This window comes from Planococcus citri, chromosome 3, assembly GCF_950023065.1.
Source record: "Planococcus citri chromosome 3, ihPlaCitr1.1, whole genome shotgun sequence".
In the NCBI taxonomy this organism is placed as follows: Eukaryota; Metazoa; Arthropoda; class Insecta; order Hemiptera; family Pseudococcidae; genus Planococcus; species Planococcus citri.
Genome location: NC_088679.1, coordinates 36,740,599 through 36,760,464, shown reverse-complemented (window position 1 = coordinate 36,760,464; position 19,866 = coordinate 36,740,599). Strand labels below are relative to the sequence as shown.

Below are 19,866 nucleotides of genomic sequence, written 5' to 3'. Positions count from 1 at the left end.
AAAATTTCGATCTTTCCCATTTTTGGTCTTTCGATTTTTAAAAATTCACGTTAATTTGAAGAATGCTCTTTACCACCTGAAATTTTAGCTGGTGACGTATTTTTCTATACTCTTTCGATTTAGTTTTGTGCTTAAGTTATTAATTATCATACTTAGGTACCCAAAATCCTTGAATGGCTTTTAATTTTTCCTGTTGAACACAAACTGGCCACATTAGGGTAGGTGACCACATTTGGGAATAGGTATGTACTTTAACCTCACAATGAAAATTTCAGCAATTAAGTGAATAAATATTCCAAGATTAAAATTCTGTTTCGTTCTCAATAACTCTGAAAAACTTGAACTTTTCGTCGAAATTTTCACAAAAAAAAAAAAAATATCACCTATCTTCATTTCATTGCTATAATAGCGATGGAGTTTATTTTTCAGCCCCCCTCCCCTTCCCCTCTCTTTCGTTAATTAAAAAAAAAACGAAAGTATTGCAAAGACATACACTGATGTGAAAAATGATAAAAATCACCGAAAATAAGAATCGTGTGAGTTTTTAATTTCTAAAAAAAAATCTTGGCAACATTTTCTGAATTAAGGCAGGTTTCTAAACGTACGTTGAAACAAAGATGGCAAATTAGGCATACGATATTAATCGCGTTCGCGTGAATGCGTAAATTTTAATATGCCATATTTTTCAACACGATATCGTGTCTTACACTAGACACTTCTGTATCGTAACATAAATCGTCGTAAGATTTATGGCATTTTTTTGAAGATGGTTATAATTTTGACTTTGAAATTCACCTAGGTACCATATCGCGTCGTCGTCGTGTTTTACTGCTTGATGCAAAATCTAGAGTAAGTACTTACTGCTTACAAAAATATAAGCATAAAGCTAGAATGAATTATTAATTAAAATCTCGTGTTTGTAAAATCTGATAAATAAAACTCGTGTAATTGCGACGTTGTTTTTTTGGTAAAGGGAAGGGAATGAAAGAGGGTGCTTTTTCACATGAGAAAATTTGAAAATTTTGAAAACATTCGGAGCAAATTATATACCTACTTTAAACGAAGAAGAAAGCTAAGGTGTACCTAACTCAAAGTCATATAAAATCAATCACGAAATATCATGACGATTGTAATGTTTATACTGTCAAACAAGAAGAGGAAAACATATCTACCTAACGGCGAATAATATGTCAAGTCGTGTACATCGTGAAAAATGTATTATGTGTATGCAAACACGATACGATGAGTACTCGTAAGTATTGAAAATTACGCGTATGGCAATAACCTCATTAGAGAGTGAGTCGAACATATGGTTGGAAATTATTTTTCAAAACTTTCTTCCAACTATTTACATAATTAACGAAGATAATGAGTTGAATTTTATTTTTCAAATACGCATAAACTCTGTTTCAAGTCCTATCGATGCAGAATTTACTCACGCGAGGTTTCAATTAGGTAGCTGTTTTAAATACGTAGAGAAAATGGAAGATGATTAGAGTATAGGGTATTTTATACAGTTTCGTGACCTTTATGTACCTAATGAAAATTTTACCTCGGTTATGCACATTATATTTTCCTATTAGTCGATAAGATATAATGTTTTCGAATGGGTAGGTAAATGATTAATGAAATAATAAAATTACGAGAGACACGTGGAAAAACGCGTCTCTTCGTATATGAATTTCGTTTGCGTTAAGTGCATAAAAAGTGTGCGAAGTACTTGAAATATTCAATTTCTTTCGTTGGTTGTCAAATTGTCCACAAATAAGAAGGTGAAACTTCGATAGAATTTAATCAAATATTGAATCAATCCCTTGGAGGACTTGCATACTTAAGTAATTATGTTCTTTGCAATGACCTTTTTTTTTTTTTTGGTTTCTTCACCATAATTACAATTGAAAATGTTTTCCATTTAATGCATAATTTTTCGATTTTTTCGTTAAAAATGTCATATTTTTCAAGAGGGATTTATTTGAACTGGCACGCTCTGATTTCAATAAAACTAAGCTAGATCGAAAACGCATTTATTCTGAAACAGTGAAACACCATACCTAATCAAATTCTATGTTCGAAAGTTCATTTTTGAATTATTGTTGATGAACTTTTAAAAATCCAAAAACACAAAATAGCTGCAGCTGATCGTTACGTTGAATTAATGTCAACTGTTTTCCCCACCAAAACTAACCAGTGCAAAAATTCACCGAATTTCAAATTAAGTACCTACTCTGGAAATGAGAATAAATTTTCTTGACCAACGAATTTTTCATGTAACTTTTTCGTATTGAGTCAAAAAAAATCTCTTTCGAACAGGCACACTTGGAATTTCAAAATAATGATCGAATACGAATAAGAGTCTCCGAAAAGCTCCATCCAAAATCATAAGTGGTATCTAAAGTTTATCCTTGACCGTTCCAGCATTATTTTTAATTCCTAATTGAAAATTCGCTGGGCTCTAAAAAGGCTCAAAAATTGATGTTTTCAAAACGGGTAATTTGATTGACTCATAAATAGTAATATCTAAAGGATAGTGGTTGAGTTATTTTGAATAATTTCATTTTTTGGAATTCAAACTACCTAAAAATATTGAGAAACTCTTAAATAAGTTCTAATCAAAGTTGTAGGTTCTTGCAAGTTTGTTTTCGATTTGATCAAAGTTAGTAACATGAAATTCCTGGAGAAAATTGAAAACTTGCTAGACGATCCAAAACAGCCAAAAATCTGTTAAAAATGAGTCAACTATTCACACTGCCTCTTTTAAAAAAATGAAAAGGTGTTTGGCCTTTTTTTTAAATTTGAAAAATTCGTCAAAGAATCCAAAAATTAACTTGAGTATCATAAAATCTTGTAATGGAGTTTTCAAAACAAGCTCATTCGATCGAACATGGTTTCTTTGAGCTCGGAGAGTATCTGTTCAAGAGGTCCTTTGCCAGAAAAGTTTCCAATACTAACTAAACTTCCGCTAGTTCTCCACAGACGAAGAAGCAGCTTCTAGCTTCTTTCTTAAACTGCATTTTCCCAACATATCAATAGTTTACAGACATGATGGACTAATAGGGTGGATCATAGGATTTTTACGAATTTCAGTGAAAACCTTCCTTTTGAATTCAAAGTCACTCAGAAAAATTTTTAGTGCTGGAGGTGACTTTGAAAAAAAATACGAGATACTTAAACCCTCAAAAAAGAGAAACTTACAAAAAATAAAAAATCGTATTTTCAGGGTCAAGCTCTTACCAACCTCGCCTGGAAAAAATCAGCTAGTTCCAAGAGATGATGGTAGTTATTTGAGATTTTGCATCTACCTTGGCGATGGCCGTCAAAATAGACGACCAATTTTTAAGATTTTTCTGAATAATTGAAAATTCGCAAATCGCTTATTTTAGGTGAATTTTTGAAAATATATCTCAAATACCTTCTTATGCATAAATTCTGCCACAAGTTCGAAAGGTGTATTTCTAAAAGTGAGGAAAAATTTTGGAATGCAGTGGTACCAATTTTTTGATTATTGTTGCCAATTTCAAAAACTCAAACCAATAGCGAAAAAACACATTTTTTTCGAAAATGCAATCTCTTCAAGGGCTCATATCTCCCCTCCAAGGACACCTCAGAGGCTAAAAATTTGTCTGGGCGAGTTTCAACTCAAAATAAAGGTCTCCATTAAATTTGGTCAAAATCCTCTGAAATTTTTTTCCTGAGACCCACGTCAACAAACAATTAGGAAAAGAATCGCTGACAGACATTTTATCTCAATTCTGACTAGATTAATATTTCATTTGAACCCTTCCCCGCCCCGACTAATATAAAAATCATCAAATTCGCTCCTCCTCCGAAACGAAATACTACCCGAATGACATCTCATTCTCGGCACTCTCGAGAGAGTTAATTCGTTCGATAACCTCTCGTCAAATCGACTCGAACTCGAAACCCAAAGTACAACAAAGTTTATACACAGAAAGGTAATTATAAAACAGAATAGAGATTAAAAAGAGCAACCGAGAGCGCAAGAGAAAGAGAGAGTGAGAGGCGTACAGTACACGTAGATCTCTTCTAAGCACACGGGGGATGAGGAGACGCACGCGATCATCCTTAATTATATTATTAACATAAACATGACTTACGGCAATTTTGGTATTCATCCTCGGCTTTCTCGCAGTCTTTTTGATCATTACAGAGTAAATCTTTTGGAATGCATTTACCATCGTAACAACGGAACATTCCAGGTCCGCAGGAGACGCTGGTAGCTGTGGTCGTCCAAACATCTGCAGAAAAATAAAAAGGGTAAAAATGAAATCTATATAATAAAACAAAAGCCAGATAGTCATTAATCAAAAAACCAAGCAATTGTTCGCGTAATCGTTATTATTTAAAAATTCACCGGTTGCCTAGTGCCTCCGGCTAGGTGAATTTTTCACCTTATGTGTATATCTACACTACAGATAGGTACTCGTACACCAACGCTGCTGACGACGTGAGTGCTACCAAAGCTTATCTTTTTCTTTTCCTTTCAATTACATATACATAAGAAACGAATTCGACACAGGATACGATGATATGTATATAAGTGTACGCATAGAATAGCTGTTATAATAATAGAGTTGTAATTCTTTTAATTGATGCTTCCTTTTTATCACTCACGTTTTAATTTCCACTCAAGACGTTTATCGGCAATATGGCAGAGAATGTAACTCAGACACGAGCCAGAGCCTCGACTCCTGGCTAATTTAAGGCCAAGGCGGAGATGATTAAATTTAGATTTTTAAATGCTCGTTTGCTTTTTACTTATACGAACGAGTAGGTACGTCACGTTTTTACCGCAATCTTTTTTCTTTTTTTAAATACCTATATATTTTTTTATTTAATATAATAAATTACTCGCCGTTATTATTATTATGTGTGCGTACTTATAGCCCGTACTTACGTTTCTTACGCATAAGTAAGTACACATATACTTGAGAAACTCTATGTAATCGCATCATTGCTGGGTTCTTGGCCTCGTCACAGACACAAGAAGAGAGGAGAAGAAGACCGAATACTCATACACAAACACATATACATACGTACTTAGGTAGGTAGGTGTACCTGGCAACAAATCGAATAAACCGGAACAAATCGTGTAGTGAAAATGCTTTCACTAATTTTCCAGCTCTTATTATAAAGTATCTCGAGTACTACGGATTACTCAACGGAAAAAAATTACACATTGAAGATTTTTCTCATCTACAATTGTACTTTTTTTTCAAGTTTCGTACTTAGCTATATAGGTAGGTCTGTCTAGGTATATACGGAATAAGAGCCTCAATAACCTAATTAATTTCACAAGGTGTTCGAAAGAGAGAAAAATGTATAACACACGAGTGATGATTACACGCGTCAATGCACATTTAACCCGTCTCATCGGGGACCTTTTTAGTTTTAGTGCTTAGCTTGATAGTTGTATATGTTTGCAGCAGTAATCAAAGAAAACCTTGCCTGATGGTTTTATCACAAATCACGTTGACACAGAGCCCGGCTTCACTTAGCTTCACAGTATAGTGACCTCTTGAAGAGGTCGACGGGAGAGGAAGAGAGAGCCAGCAATTGGACAAATTACAACAGCGTACCTGGCTCGTAATGGCGGTAAATTAGTTATAAACATGTCATAAAACTTCCGTTCATCGTACCACTGCTTATGTACGATTAATCGTTCAACGAGCTCGTTAAACCAACACTATTAAAGAAGAATTAGCCAAACAAATTCGAATCTAAGAGCCCGAGTTAAACTTTTCACCTGTGTAATGATCTCAAGATGGGTGAATCAAAGATGAAATTGGTAGAGAAGAATTAGACCCTGCCCTGGGCTCTCACTGTGTCCAGAAATAATCGAGATGGAAAATTCTCAAAAATACTTCTTGAGGAACTGATGAAAAGGTCGCAAAATCAGTCTGTTTTATTATCGTTCTTGAAATCTGACATCACAATAACAATAAGAGGCCATTAATCAAACTAATGTTTTCTGTTGTTCTTTTTTTTTGTACAAAAACTATAATTTTTTATTAGAAAGGTCATTAAATCGCTTACCTATTTTGAAAATACGTAAGTAAATTAAAATGGACTATTTTCTATAGTTTTTTTGACATTTAACTGAAAAAAGCCATCGAGTTAGAATTTTAGGCACCCTTTCTTAGTAAAAAAAAAAATAACTTGTAGAATGTAGAAAAATTATGAAATTATGAACTAACAGACAAAATTTACCAAATGTGGGTATTTTTCAGAAAAACTGAATTTCTGACGATTTTGAACTCAATTTCTTCATACGTACATTTTTGAAACAAAATATTATTAGTTCAACAAAATTTCAAATTTTAAGGTGAAGAAATTGATAGATTCTTTACGTCACCTCCTGTTTCTTTTTTGGGAAAGGAATTGATGGGAAGGGGGAGGGTGAGGTTGCATACCATTTCTAAAAACTGATTAGCCTGACAATTGTTAGTCCAAGAAGATACGTAATACGAATTACGAGCAAGTCTAAGCAAAAAGAAGATGATATTTCTGAAAAATTAAAATTTCGTTTCAACTATTTTTTGGTTTGACGAAAATTTCAGATCCATCTTTCTCCAATTTATTAAGTATAGCAGGGTGTCCACTCATCTCTGGAAATGATTTTCCCTGACTTTTCCAGGTAGGTTTTCCAGACCAATTTTTCCATTTTTCCAGACCATTTTTCTCAATTTTCTATGCTCACCCCGTACTTTAATTTGAAAAAAAATTTGGGGGGGGGGGGTAGTAAATTTTTTTCATAAGCTTGTCTTCGAACTGGATACTTCTTCGGATATAAAAAACAGCTTAACTTTGATTATTAACTTTTCTAATTAAAAATAAATAAAACATGCATCATGTTTGGCCAATTGATAAAATACATAATGTATTCATATAACTTCTGAAAATTTTTCTTTTCTTTTTTTGATTTTTGAAGGCCTTAAAATGTGAAATTTGTTCATTTTAAAATGAGAGACAAATTGGCCCGAGCGAAGTGAGGGCGAGAACTTTCAAACATTTTCATTTCAAGATGCCTGAAAACGAGTTTTTTTTGGAATGTGAAGAGAGTTTATTTTTTTGGTTTTTTAAATTTTAATATTGGAATGGATGTTTTTTTGAAGGAAGTCTACTTTTGAAAAAGAAAAGAGAACAGGCTCGAGCGAAGCGAGGGCGGACGCTTCTGAGAATTTGAGTTTCGAGAGGCATAAAAACGAGGTTTTTTTATGTGAGGACGAGAAGCTTTTTCTATGGCTTTTAAAATTTTAGAATATTTGAATTATGTTTTTTTTTATTGAAGGAAGTTGATTTTGAAATATAAAACAGAACAGGCCCAAGCGAGAGAGAAAGCTCTTGTAAATTTGTATGTATTTCGAGATGCTTAAGAACGATGTTTTTTTTCGTGAGGAGTTCATTTTTTGGCATAAAAACTTGATTTTTATAATCTAGAAATTTTCAAGTTGCCTTTGAAAAAGAAAAGAAGCCCGAGCAAAGCGAGGGCAAAACCTTTTGAAAATTTGCGTTTCGAGAGGTGAAAAACAGTATTTCTCTTTCATCACAGGTCCTTATTCAGAATTTTCAATTGATCGTTTTTTCAAAATTCCAGGGATTTTGCGTGAAAATTACGAAATTCCCTGACTTTTCCAGACCGACCAAATTCCCTGACTTTTCCAGGTTTTCCAGACCTGTGGACACCCTGTATAGACAGATTTTGGACAAAATTCGGTAATTTTGGGAGGAAAATATATCAAAGCTACACCTACATCAAGGAAGTAGATATTTATTTTTATCGGCTCATTTTAGCATTTGTACCTAAACGAGATTCTGAAAATTTCAGCACAAAAAATTAATTTTACGTATAATATCGTCTTTCAAGCCCTCATTTTTCTCGGGGAGATTCTGAAACCTGTTTTTTTTTTCAAATGACTGTTTTTCATAGACCTGTTTTGGCCTTGAAAGATGAAAATTTGTGTGAGGTGAACATCTCGAGGAACAGTTCTGAACTGATGAGGACTTATGGGGTGAAAAAAGTGGGAGGAGGGAACTGAGATGCGCCTTATTGGCTTACAGAATGTCAGAAATTTGCCTTACTCAAGATCTTTTTGAAAAAATTTGAAGTCCCTCAATTTGTAGCGTGAGAATTTTGAATCTGAAGAGAGGAGGTTAAGTCTCCATAATTTTTGTAATCAGAATTTTGGTAATTTTTGCCAATAATGTCATCGACCATCGTTATGGGCTTCCTTGACTATAAGAATAAATCCACCAAACAGAACCTAGACATCAAATTCCAGAGAATAAATCTCACCTCATAGGCAGTGGCGTAGCCAAGGGAGGGGGAGGAAACTAGGGCGATCCCCTCCTCGTGGATAAAAATTTAAAATAAAACGTACAAAAATGGATGTTTTTTCATTTTTTGAACCAATTTTTCGAAAAGTTTTCACTTTCACTTCGTTCGAGCCGAAATTTTATCTTCATTTTAATAAAATTATCATGCATTACGAAGGGTTTTCAAAAAATTACCCCAAAGTTCGATTTTTCATACCAAAAATCTAGCGCTGCTCTCTCTTTGGCAAAATCCTGGCTACGCCACTGCTCATAGGAGCCCATTGAAGGGGAAAATGTAGATATCGTACAATTTTTGAAAAGAAATAAAATTCGTCGCTTTGCAACTTCGCATCTATTCGTCAGGTGTATTCAAATTGTGTCCTTCCCCTGCAGTTCTCTAAAACCAAATAAGTTTGATAATTCACCCAAAACTAATCGCGTCATTTAGGCTATAAATTGTTTTTACTTGCTTTAAAAACACTCCTAAATTTTGTTTCATTTCAAAAATGAACGACAAATACATCGCATGTTGAGTTGTACCATACATAAAAATACGATACGTGTATGAATAAATAAATACTCCACACATTGGAAATCAACAGTGAATTCCTGATCTATTAACGTACATATGTGACAACTTTCTCGAAAAGTAAATGAGTTATTATGGGCATGCACATTGCACAAGCCACAAGTCAACATAATATCGTACAGATACATCCTTTTGTATATCCTGAACAAATGATTAGAGCATGTATCATGAAAGTGTATCTAGGTACATTTACCCCAAGAGAAAAGCTTCGAGGTTTAGTACATTCGTCAGTGACGAAAAAACCAGCTCAAGACTTCGCAGTTTAATTATGAGGTCAAAACTCAAACCGCTGACAAAGTATTCGCTGAACTTGACACGAAAGAAGAGGAATTTCGCTGTTGTGCAAAATATTCGCCGATCTGGTTACGTAACAGCGGGGCAAAAAGCAGGAAGAATTTTCTCTATGGAAATGCGTCTACCTAGCTGTTTGTACACCGACGACAACGACGTCGACTACGACACGGCGTAGGAAATTCGTTAATGGAAATCGGAAACGTTACCGTTACTTTGTGTATTGTTTGATGACAAGTGAACCTTAAAGTGCAGTTTATCGCGCAAGTAGCGATTTACTCGGTAAAGTTGTTAGGATGAAAAATTCACCAGCACGACCGCATTCGAGTGCAGAAAAATAGTGCGAGATGGGTTTTTATCATTTAACGTAGCAGTGCCATCATTTAGGTTTATTCTGGTCACGATAGATTCAAATTTACCTCAAATGAAAATGTAAGTTCTTTTCTACAGGTCAAGTAGCAGGTCAACTGCCAAATTGAAAAGGAAGGGTTGAGAGAGCGAAAGGGGGGGGGGGTTGAAAGCTACAAAATCACAAAAAAATCACTAGAAAAAATTCTCCTTCGAAAGAAGAGTGAGCCATCTCATAGAATTATACCTAGATTGGCATGATATAGCACCAGAACTCTCGTATCACTTCGCTAAGTCTTGCACTGCGTATATCAACACAGGCATCTCTTAGATCTTATCAGCTTGTGTAAGTACTCCAGCAAAATTCATCTCAAACGGTATCAATTTGAACAAATCACGACTTACCGCTCGTTCCTCGTTCCTCGTTCACATCTCAAATAATCGATCTGCATACGCTTCAAGTGCTCAGAATACAATGAAGTGATTACCTAAGAGCTTTCGATTCAACAATACGATGATCTTTCGAGAAGTTATACGTTTCGATACCGATTTACAGACTTCTACGGTACGAGTAAGTATCGGGCAATAGCGTTGAATAGTGGATGGCGCGAAAACGCGATGTCATAGGTGACGCATACTCGGATGCATAGAAACAGAAATAGAGAATCGCGTAATCACGCAGTCCTGCTCAAAGTTCACGCGGTGAAGAAGATACCTTTATAAATTTACGCAACTCGATTTCAATCAAGACACATGCACACAATACGCAATAGAAGAATCAAAGTTCGTCTTCGGCTTATGGTATTCTTTCAGTTTGCACGGTATAAACTGTAAGGTTGGTATGCAGATTTCATTGTAAATTTGCGGTGCATAGGTAACAGAAAGCACATCAGTTGCGAACGACTGCAAAACACGAGTAGGTATCTGGTAGGTATTCTATGAAGTATGAACCTCTACCTCGCCATTATGAGAATGATGGCACGCAAATAAAACGGGAAAACGTTCATAAAATTATTATTCCCAAACCAAAAACACACACTCGTCGTGTATTATAACCGCGTATTAGACAATAGAGAATATATAAGTATACGACAACAACGCAAATATGTACCATAATGCTCGAACGTAATGTTTAAAAAACAAAACAACGTACCTATACCATGGTTTACATCATGTCTTCCTTATTACTGATGAGTGTAACTTTTTTTTAAAAAAAATAATTCAACGTGGGTAAGTTTTAAGTTTATACTCGTACTTATACGACGTACTTAACCTTTACGATCGGATCCATGATCCACGAATCTGAACACATATCTCGATCTCGATGATCATTACACATAAGCTTATTGGCAATTTTGAGTATTTTTATTTTATCACTGGTAATCGCGATCGTGAAACTTGCCCGTGAGCTAAGATCTAGACACGATTAAAATATCGTATTATCCAGTTGCGTAATTAAGTTCGATGATCTGGCATTTGAAATCTAAATAACTTTCTAAGAGACTGTATGACATGTTCTAGGTACCTTCTTCACGAATATTACCGAAGATGTTATAATCGATTAACGCAGAATGAAATGATGAGTGAAGAGGCTGAGGCAAGTTGGGAAACGTAAGAGATGAAAATATCGATAATGGAGATAAATTTTTGTAATGTTGATTTTTTTGACACAGCACTCAGCACTGTTTTTATTTAATTATGGTATTACTTCACCAGTTGGTAATATAAATCGTGAAATAGTTTTTTTCACTGAAGAACCTAGCTAAGGAGTCACTCTAGAAATGAATTTTTGAAAAAAATGAAAATAAGAAGGTAAGTACACACGAAGTTGAATGCATAAAAAAATTGGTAATTTTTTCAATTATCAATAAAAACTGAGAATTTACAAGACAAAAAAATCAAAAACAATTACGTAAGGTCAACTCAACACTTTTAATTAAAAAATCTTTTTGAAAAGGAATCAAACTTTAAAATCGACGACTCTTTTTTTGAAGAGTTCGATTCTTTTTCAACTCGTTGTCGTTTGCCTGATTTAAAAAGCATATTTCATCAATGTGATTGTACCTCGTACAAATAAAAAGTAGGTACTGATAGTCAACTTCTAGTTTGAGTGGGAAAAAAACATGACCTAACCCTATTCAAAGACATTAAAAGAAAATTATTATATGAAAAATATTTTTTAAATTGAAGGAATTACATCATTAAAAAACAAAAACACATTCCATCTAGTTAATCGTAGAAAATTCACAAAAAAAGTCGTTTAAAAAATAGAAGAACTTATTTCTGTAAATTTAAAAAAAATGTACATAAAATTATTTTTAAAAATAAAAAAAAATACTTTGAAAAGAAAAAGAAAATCAATTAAAAACTGATTCTTTTTATACTTGACTTGATTGGAAAAAAATTTACATATCGAAACTAAGATCGAACTGGAGAATACTTTTTTGTAATTCAACATTCCTGCGAAATCAATTTTTTGTTTGAAAATTGTTTTCCCACATTTCGATCGTTTCAACTATAAAAATAAATTTTCTGAGCTAATCAAACCTCCTACAAAAGAATTCAATGGATAATGTCAATGTAAAATAGTGAAGTGTGATCAAGAAAATTCTATTAGTTTTTCTCTAAAAAGTTTACTTAGTTTTCAGGATATTTTTACCTCAAATTTGAAATTTCAACTTGTAGTATCTTCTGGGGGGGGAGGGGAATGAGATGAGATCCCCTGAAAATTTTTCACTCTCTTCCTCTTCTAAAGCAAGTTTTTCTTTCAAAAATTTAGATCGAAAATAAGTTGTTTACAAAACATAATTTTTCCACAATTTTTTTCCCAATGAAAAAGTTGTCTTTCCTCCAGCCACTCCCCCCAAAAATGATAATTTCGTTAGCAAAAAAAATTTTATTTGCGAAGTTTCCTTTGAAAAAGTTTTTTCAAAAAGAAAATTTCTCAAATTTGAAGTTTTAATTATTTTTCTCTTGTAAAGAAGTTATTTTTTCGATAAAATTTTTTACCAAAGACGTTGCTTCTGTTCCAGAAAGAAACTTTCCATTTCCCCTTCAGAAATTAGGTTTTTATTTTTTTGTATTTTCAAAAATGACGATTGCATTTCTCTTCCAAAAAATATGTGAAAATCTAGGTAAGCTTTCAAAAAAAAAAAAAAAAACTGTTGATGGAAAATTTTACGTTCTACGATATGTTTCTAGGAAGGTATTCATTTTTTTTTTTAAATTTCAACCAAAAAATCGATTGTGCAGAAATGAGATGTTACAAGAATAGAATATCAAAACAGGAAAAAGAATTTCAAAATTCAAAATCACTTCAATTTCAATTTTCCTACATCAAAACCAATGAAACTTTGACTTGAAAAACATTTCTCCGAATTTCAGATCAAGATAGGTTCAAATTGTTTTCAATGTTTGAGCAATCATTTTCAATTCATTTATCCTCTTCTTGTTTTTAATCTCTCTGCACATGTTTCAAAGAATTGGAAAATGACATCTCAAAAAGCAATTTGAAACTTTGTCCTTGACCCCTCCCCTCCCCTCCCTTCAAAAAAGAGAAAAACTTGCAAGAAATAATCTTGAACAAAATCACAGGATTTTTTTTTTTTGAATATAGTAGGTATCTACTGCAGAAAAAAAATTAATTAATTCGATCAATTCGAAAATCACTTAGAAATTTCCAACGATACATAAATCCTGAGTCCACCGCAATTATGACGCTCGTACGTACTGTATATGTATAGCTTCGCTTCAGAAAGTAATAAACACCATCAATGTCCACGTGTTTCACACCTCTTAGTTTCAAAGAATCATCGCACGACTAAGACTTATCAGTTAAGAGAAAAAAAATCAATCAACATCATCCTATTAAAACGATTGCAACCTTAATTTCCAATCCAATTCGATTACTCATCTCGTAGGTACCAGTCACGGCTTACCACCTACCACCGTCATCATCATCATCACCATTCTCGATCTCAGTTTCGATGAACGACCAGTCGACCACATAACGTACCACATCCCTATCCGTTGAAATGATTTTTTATCAACCTGATGACGATGAGAGGTGATGGCGTGCGTTTGAACGCGAAAGAAAAAAATTCAACAGCCTCACGCGTCAGTCGTGAGACTATACGAATTGAACTAAATTAAAAATAGGTAAGTATGGGATAAGACGGTGATAATTATTGCAACATTCGATAAGTATCAATATAATGCTATATTCAGATACAAATATTCATTAGTATCAACTCTCTGGTATTGTTGTGGATGCTGACGTACAGAAGAGGTTGAAAAGAGCACTGGGCGAACTTACTATAATGTGTACATAAGGAGTATAGTCGTAACCGGTCGCCGTATAAATATGTAGTGGGATATAGGTACTTAAAGAGAGTGCAATGCGATTCTACAAATGGCTAATCGAGATTGTGCTGGCGGGGTTCATTCACCTAAGTGTTACATTAGAGTTAGACTTGGAGAAAGACGAAGAGAGAGTACCAGTTAACTTTGAACACTATGATGTTCTCGTACAGATGAAAAAGTTCAGTAGGTAGTGGCAAAATGCTCGCAGTTGAGTCTAACTGGTTGCTTTCGGTTTCCGTCGACATTGACGAATTTCCACGTCACCGTAACGTTCACCGAATACAAATTCTTTCGGCAATAAGTTGTCTTTGTTCAATTTCAATGTTGGTATAACTTATCCTATTTCTCATACGTGTATAATACGTGTGTACGTAAATCACCAAAGTTTAAGTGAATTTTTCTTTTATATTCTATTCACGTTTTGTACACGATTATTTCCTCTATTTGCCGTTATATACGTACTGGATTATGTGCGACGACAAAACCATGCATTCTGTCGTTTTTGTAGAAGATACTAGATACTGACATTATCTATTTCACAAAAATAAACCAAACGATCAACTCTGAAATGCATATCAGCACCTCACTGATCGAGACACTTTACCCACATAATCCATTTGAAGAAGTAGATAGGTAACATAGTCGTACGCTACAAATTAACATTTTTAAAATTAGAGAAAGCTGAATTTGGGAATATTTTCGAAAATGAAATCCCTCAAAATGAGCTTCTCCAACTTCTAACTTCTAAGATGACTTTTTGTGAGAAATGAAAAAAATACGCACAAAAATTTCAACACTGAGTATGGTACCAATTTTCAATGATTCTATTCTACTTCCAGTTTCTTCAATTTCAAAAATGGTTATTTTATTTTTGAAAACACAGATCATTATTGTGATTACTTTTTTGAATTTTATGCACTAAAAATCAAAAAATCAACTTCATAATACATATAAATTTTGCTAACAGAGGGTTCAGAATATACTCTTCTAATCCAGCTGGGTTTCGCTGAGATTGAACAAATTGAAGGGTGCACATAAAAATGCTGTTTTCAGGTCTTTTTCTGAAATTTGGGCCCCCTCGATCCTTTCTACACGATAATTTAAACTTTTGAATGGGATTTAGAGGTCGTTATTGAGGTCAAACAAATTGAAAAATTGAGAGACATTGCCCACGAGTACGTATCTCTACTCTCTAAATTTAAAGCAGTCAAATTTCACTGCTTAGCAGTCACGACATTTTGCCTTTTTAAAGCAGTAGTTTTTTTTACTGCAAAACAGTGAAAAATTACTGAATTGGTCAGTCAAAACGATTTTTTACTGACCAATTCAGTAATTTTTCACTGTTTTGCAGTAAAAAAAACTACTGCTTTAAAAAGGCAAAATGTCGTGACTGCTAAGCAGTGAAATTGACTGTTTCAAATTTAGAGAGTAGCTTTTCCAAAACATTACAAAATTGAATAACATATTATGACTTATGAGAATAGAAATAGATAAGTCATTGGGAAGTCATCAATGCTGCGTTCCCATCACTTCACGCGAGCTGATTAAAACGGGATCAAGATTTTTGAAAAAAAAAAACATGATCTAAACCCCCACTTACTTGACAAAAGTTTCAAGTTTTAATTTTTGGGCGAAGTTTTGAAAATTCAAAATTTACCGTTCTCAGCAATTCACCATTTTTTTTTAATATAAATTTTTTCAGCAAAAATGATTCTTGAAATCCATAAATATCAACTCGCCTCAACAAAATTTCACCATTTCCAGCGTGATTTTCAATTTTTACGAAATCTTTTAATTTTTCCAGAACGCGTGAAAATTAATTTGGGTGGCCAAAAATCGAATTGTGGCTTATTCTTGACCTGATTAAAAGGAACCAGAAATTCTATTGGGGGAAAAAATCAAGAAATCCAATTTTTTTTGTTCGTAGGGTTTTTTTAAAAAATATGCACAAATCACAGTACCTTGCCTAAAACTAACTCTTCGAATCCGAGTTTCACTATTTCGAGCCATTCTGGAGCCTCCATCTCACTTTTTAAAATTTCTCCAGAAAGCGCAAAAAATGCGGAAATTACTATTGGCAGCTAAAATTCGAGTTCTCGGTTTATTTAACGAGTTTACTCACATTTGACTCTATTTTCAGCCTCTTCTGAGGGAAATTGTAAATTCTGAAGAAATTGAAAACAACACAAAGGGCTCCAAAATGACGGGATACAGTGAAATTTAGTTCGAGAGAATTGATATTAGTTTCATGACTACGAGTAATTCTCATCATTTTTACTAAATAAATAAGTAAATAAGTATTCATAAAAATTTTCAAAAAAAAAGACATCATCGCCGAAAAGGTAAATTTTGAACGTTTAAAATCAGTTTGAGAAGTTGAAATTTTAGTTATGAAGATTTCAGGCCATACTTTTTAAGAAAATCACTGCAGATGAAGGCACCTTGAAAGGTTTCCTTGTCAGCACATATCCATTAATAAAGCCCCTAACTAATTTGATTTTTTTTTCAAAAAAATGTCTATATCAAACTTTTTTGAATTTTTGATAGAAACCTCGACAAGTACGCTTTGAAAGCTTTCTTTCGAAGGATTGTTCAACAAATCTAGTCGAGCAGTTCCCCGAAATCAAGAAGTGCAAAAAACCTGCCTCAATTGGGTGAACCGTACTGTCACCCTGTGCGTCATAAATATCACACTTCAGCAACACTTTTGCAACCAATCCACAAATCATACACTATAAACATTTCCTTGAGAATTTTTTTTTCTCACTCAATCAAAAATAATCAATTGATAACATTCCGATATAAATACTCGTTTATCGACACTTCGATAACCACTTTGGCTTCTTTCCATCATTACAAGAGAAAAAAAGCTCGTTTATTTTGACGCGATCACTCTCCTCCTCCTCCTTCTCCTGCTGTCATTTGCACAGTTGAAAAACCTGCAATGCATTAATTCGAGTAAAGCTGGTTATTATTATTATTTTTTTCAATCGTCGCGTAATACACATACTTCGTATACGTAGTACACACGAGTTTACCCTATAAAGAAGAAGAAAAACAGCAATAATACCACGTGTTTGTACAAACATACGAGTACGTATTATAGTAGGTACATAGTAAACGAGAGATAGCTCTCGCAAATATGTACGTATGCAACAATTACAACACAAACACATATTCGAGAATCACAGAGACGTTTTGCCGAATACAATTAAGCTCGCTTAAAGTGTGAAATTTTTTTCTATTTAAACTTCACGCGTATTATAAAAGTAAAAAAAGCGTAGAAAAAAGACGCCGAATAACAAACGCATTTTAATGGCACGAGTCAAGATGAAAAATCACGATCGCAATATTAATCAACGAGAAACAAGGACGCTTTTATGATATACAATACAACTTTGCAAGTATACCATACTATACTACCATATAGCGAGTCGTAGACGTACCATGGAAATCTAGTCCACGGCTGAACTGATTATACCAAATATAAAACAATTTTCTTTTTAATTCAATATAAAAAGCAACCAGCCAGCCAACGAAGGTGAATAAAGCGTTTATTATTCGTTTAGATACATATAGGTAGGTAACGTCTGCAATGTACTCGCTATACGTAGACATATTTACAACCCACGTACCTTACGTTACTTTTTTCACCTTAACTTATATGGGCAGGTTCTACCTTGATGATCTATTGTCGAATTGGGTAGGTACTAGGTACTATAGGAAAATTTATACCAATTGTCGATAAATTGTTTACGCGAATTTTATACTCTTCGTATAAGCGTTAATTACCTAATTTACGTATACCTGTCAATACTCGTATCTACCAAAAAATACCCAGGAACGAACGAGTATACCTATTACGTTCATAGGTGATTTTGTATGGTGATAATTTGAAGGAAAATTCATCCTTAAAGCATATGATTATTTTTATCAGTTTCCTTGGCCTACGAGCATTCATTATATAAATTTATAGGGCTTGGAACGAATTACTATTCAATGGTTTTTCGACGATGTACATCGACAAATACCGAAAAATACTAGTTAAGAACTTGTTTATGGTATTTTAGTAAAAATACCGATCGGTATGATATAGGTAGGCAAAACAAAACTGACAATAATTAAGAAATGGACATTATTTTTGAAATTTTCAATTATGGAATCGCTAGAAAAAATATGATTCCGAACTGGCAGACCGACACCCACTTTGGAAAATTATTATGTGTAGTGTACCTACATATTCGGTCAAATGAGTCACTAACAAGCATCAATCAGGAGCATACAGCCTACACCCAACGTTCATTTAGGACAGCTTTTTGGGACGTTTTTTTAAAAACTGGAACTTTCAAAAGATCGCTAAAGGCTTCAGAAGTGCTTGAAAACAGCTCCAGTCGACTGAATAAATGATTACCGGACATTTCCCCGAATCCACTTCCCCGAAAGACATTTTCCCGAATGACAAAATCCCGAATTTTTTTATCCCGAATCCATTTTCCCGAATGCCGTGTACCCGAATCTGTAACCCGAACGTCCAAAATCCCGAATGCCTTTAACCCGAATGCATATATCCCGAACACCTACATCCCGAATGCCTCGGTGTATCCCGATTTACCATGGAAATAGAAATGCTGAGGTGTAATGGTTACCTATGCCGTGTAAGCACCTTATGTTACCCATATGAAAATTGAATTTTCTATTATAAAAAAAATGGCCGCCATCAGTGACGGGAAATTATTGTTGCAAGGGTACGTCTACGTGAAGTCAAAGAAAAGTCCAGATGGAACGAAAACGTATATTGGGATTGCCGAAGAGTGAGGCTGCAAGAGTGCAAGTCAAGAGCGATAACTGCAGTTCGACGAAACGGGGAACTGCTTGTTCTAAGTTCCCGAGGAGGTCCTCAGCCAGCTGCCGGATCAACAAGATTGAAAAATTAAAAAAATTTTTAACTCAATTTTTTTTCAATTTTCGGGTGTAGGTCTTTCGGGGAAACGGATTCGGGGAAATGGATTCGGGATAAAAAAATTCGGGATTTTGGTATTCGGGAAAACGTCTTTCGGGGAAGTGGATTCGGGGAAGTGTCCGGTTACCTGAATAAATTAACGTATGGAGTAAATTTTAGTTTCCCGACTTTATTTTGTAAAATTTTGGGGAAATTTCAACTTTCAAAAATTTGCGAGAGGCTCCAGAACTGCTCAAAATAGTTCAAACCCGTCTCCAATCGATTTAGGGGTGTCAAAAATAAATAGGGTATATGTTTATGTACACAGAATTTCAACTTTCTAGGTCAGGTAAAATTTGGGTTGTTCCCATTTTTTGACCCCAATTTAATTTTTCAAAATTCATGAAAAATCGAAAAATGCACTTAAGCATCTAAAACTGACCGGTTTGAAAATTATTCTGTCGGTTAGGACACCTCCCTATGGTGAGTACTGAATAGGTATCTTATCTACTTCACATTTTATACTTTTCAAACTTGTTTGAAAAAAAAATTCCATGGTCAAAACAGATAGGGATGCCCTCTTCTACATTTTTAAAAAAGTTTTCCACTTTTTTATTGAGAGAGAATACATAGATATATCTTTTTTTGCAACCACTCCCTTCCTTTTCCTTTCTTGTGCAAAAAGTGGAAGCAAACTTTTGAAAAAATTGCACACTTATTCGGCAATTTTTCAGTGAAACATCCAAAATTTCTGAATGGAGGATCCCAAGCAGCGAAAAAAAAATTGAAGATAAAAAGGTACTTAATGCAAAACTGTGGCCAATACTCTAACACTTTTTCGAGCAAAATTTCATCTGATTTCAAGTTTTTAACCACTTTTGAAGTGTTAAAAAATTTATAGTACTTTTCTATACTAAAAATGGCACCATTTTATGTAAAAATATCACATCTTCAAAATGAATAGTCTTTCGAGATTTTCAATATCTATTTGATAGGCATGAAT

General features: G+C 34.0%; 1 protein-coding gene across 1 annotated transcript in view; it reads right to left on the bottom strand.

Annotated features, from left to right (window-relative positions):
- mgl (megalin) overlaps positions 1-19,866 on the bottom strand; it is a 92,185-nt gene that overhangs the window by 36,838 nt on the left and 35,481 nt on the right. The window contains exon 2 of the mRNA XM_065356450.1: positions 4,116-4,256. Within this exon, the coding sequence (XP_065212522.1) occupies positions 4,116-4,256 (141 nt within the window). The remainder of the gene's footprint in view (positions 1-4,115; positions 4,257-19,866) is intronic.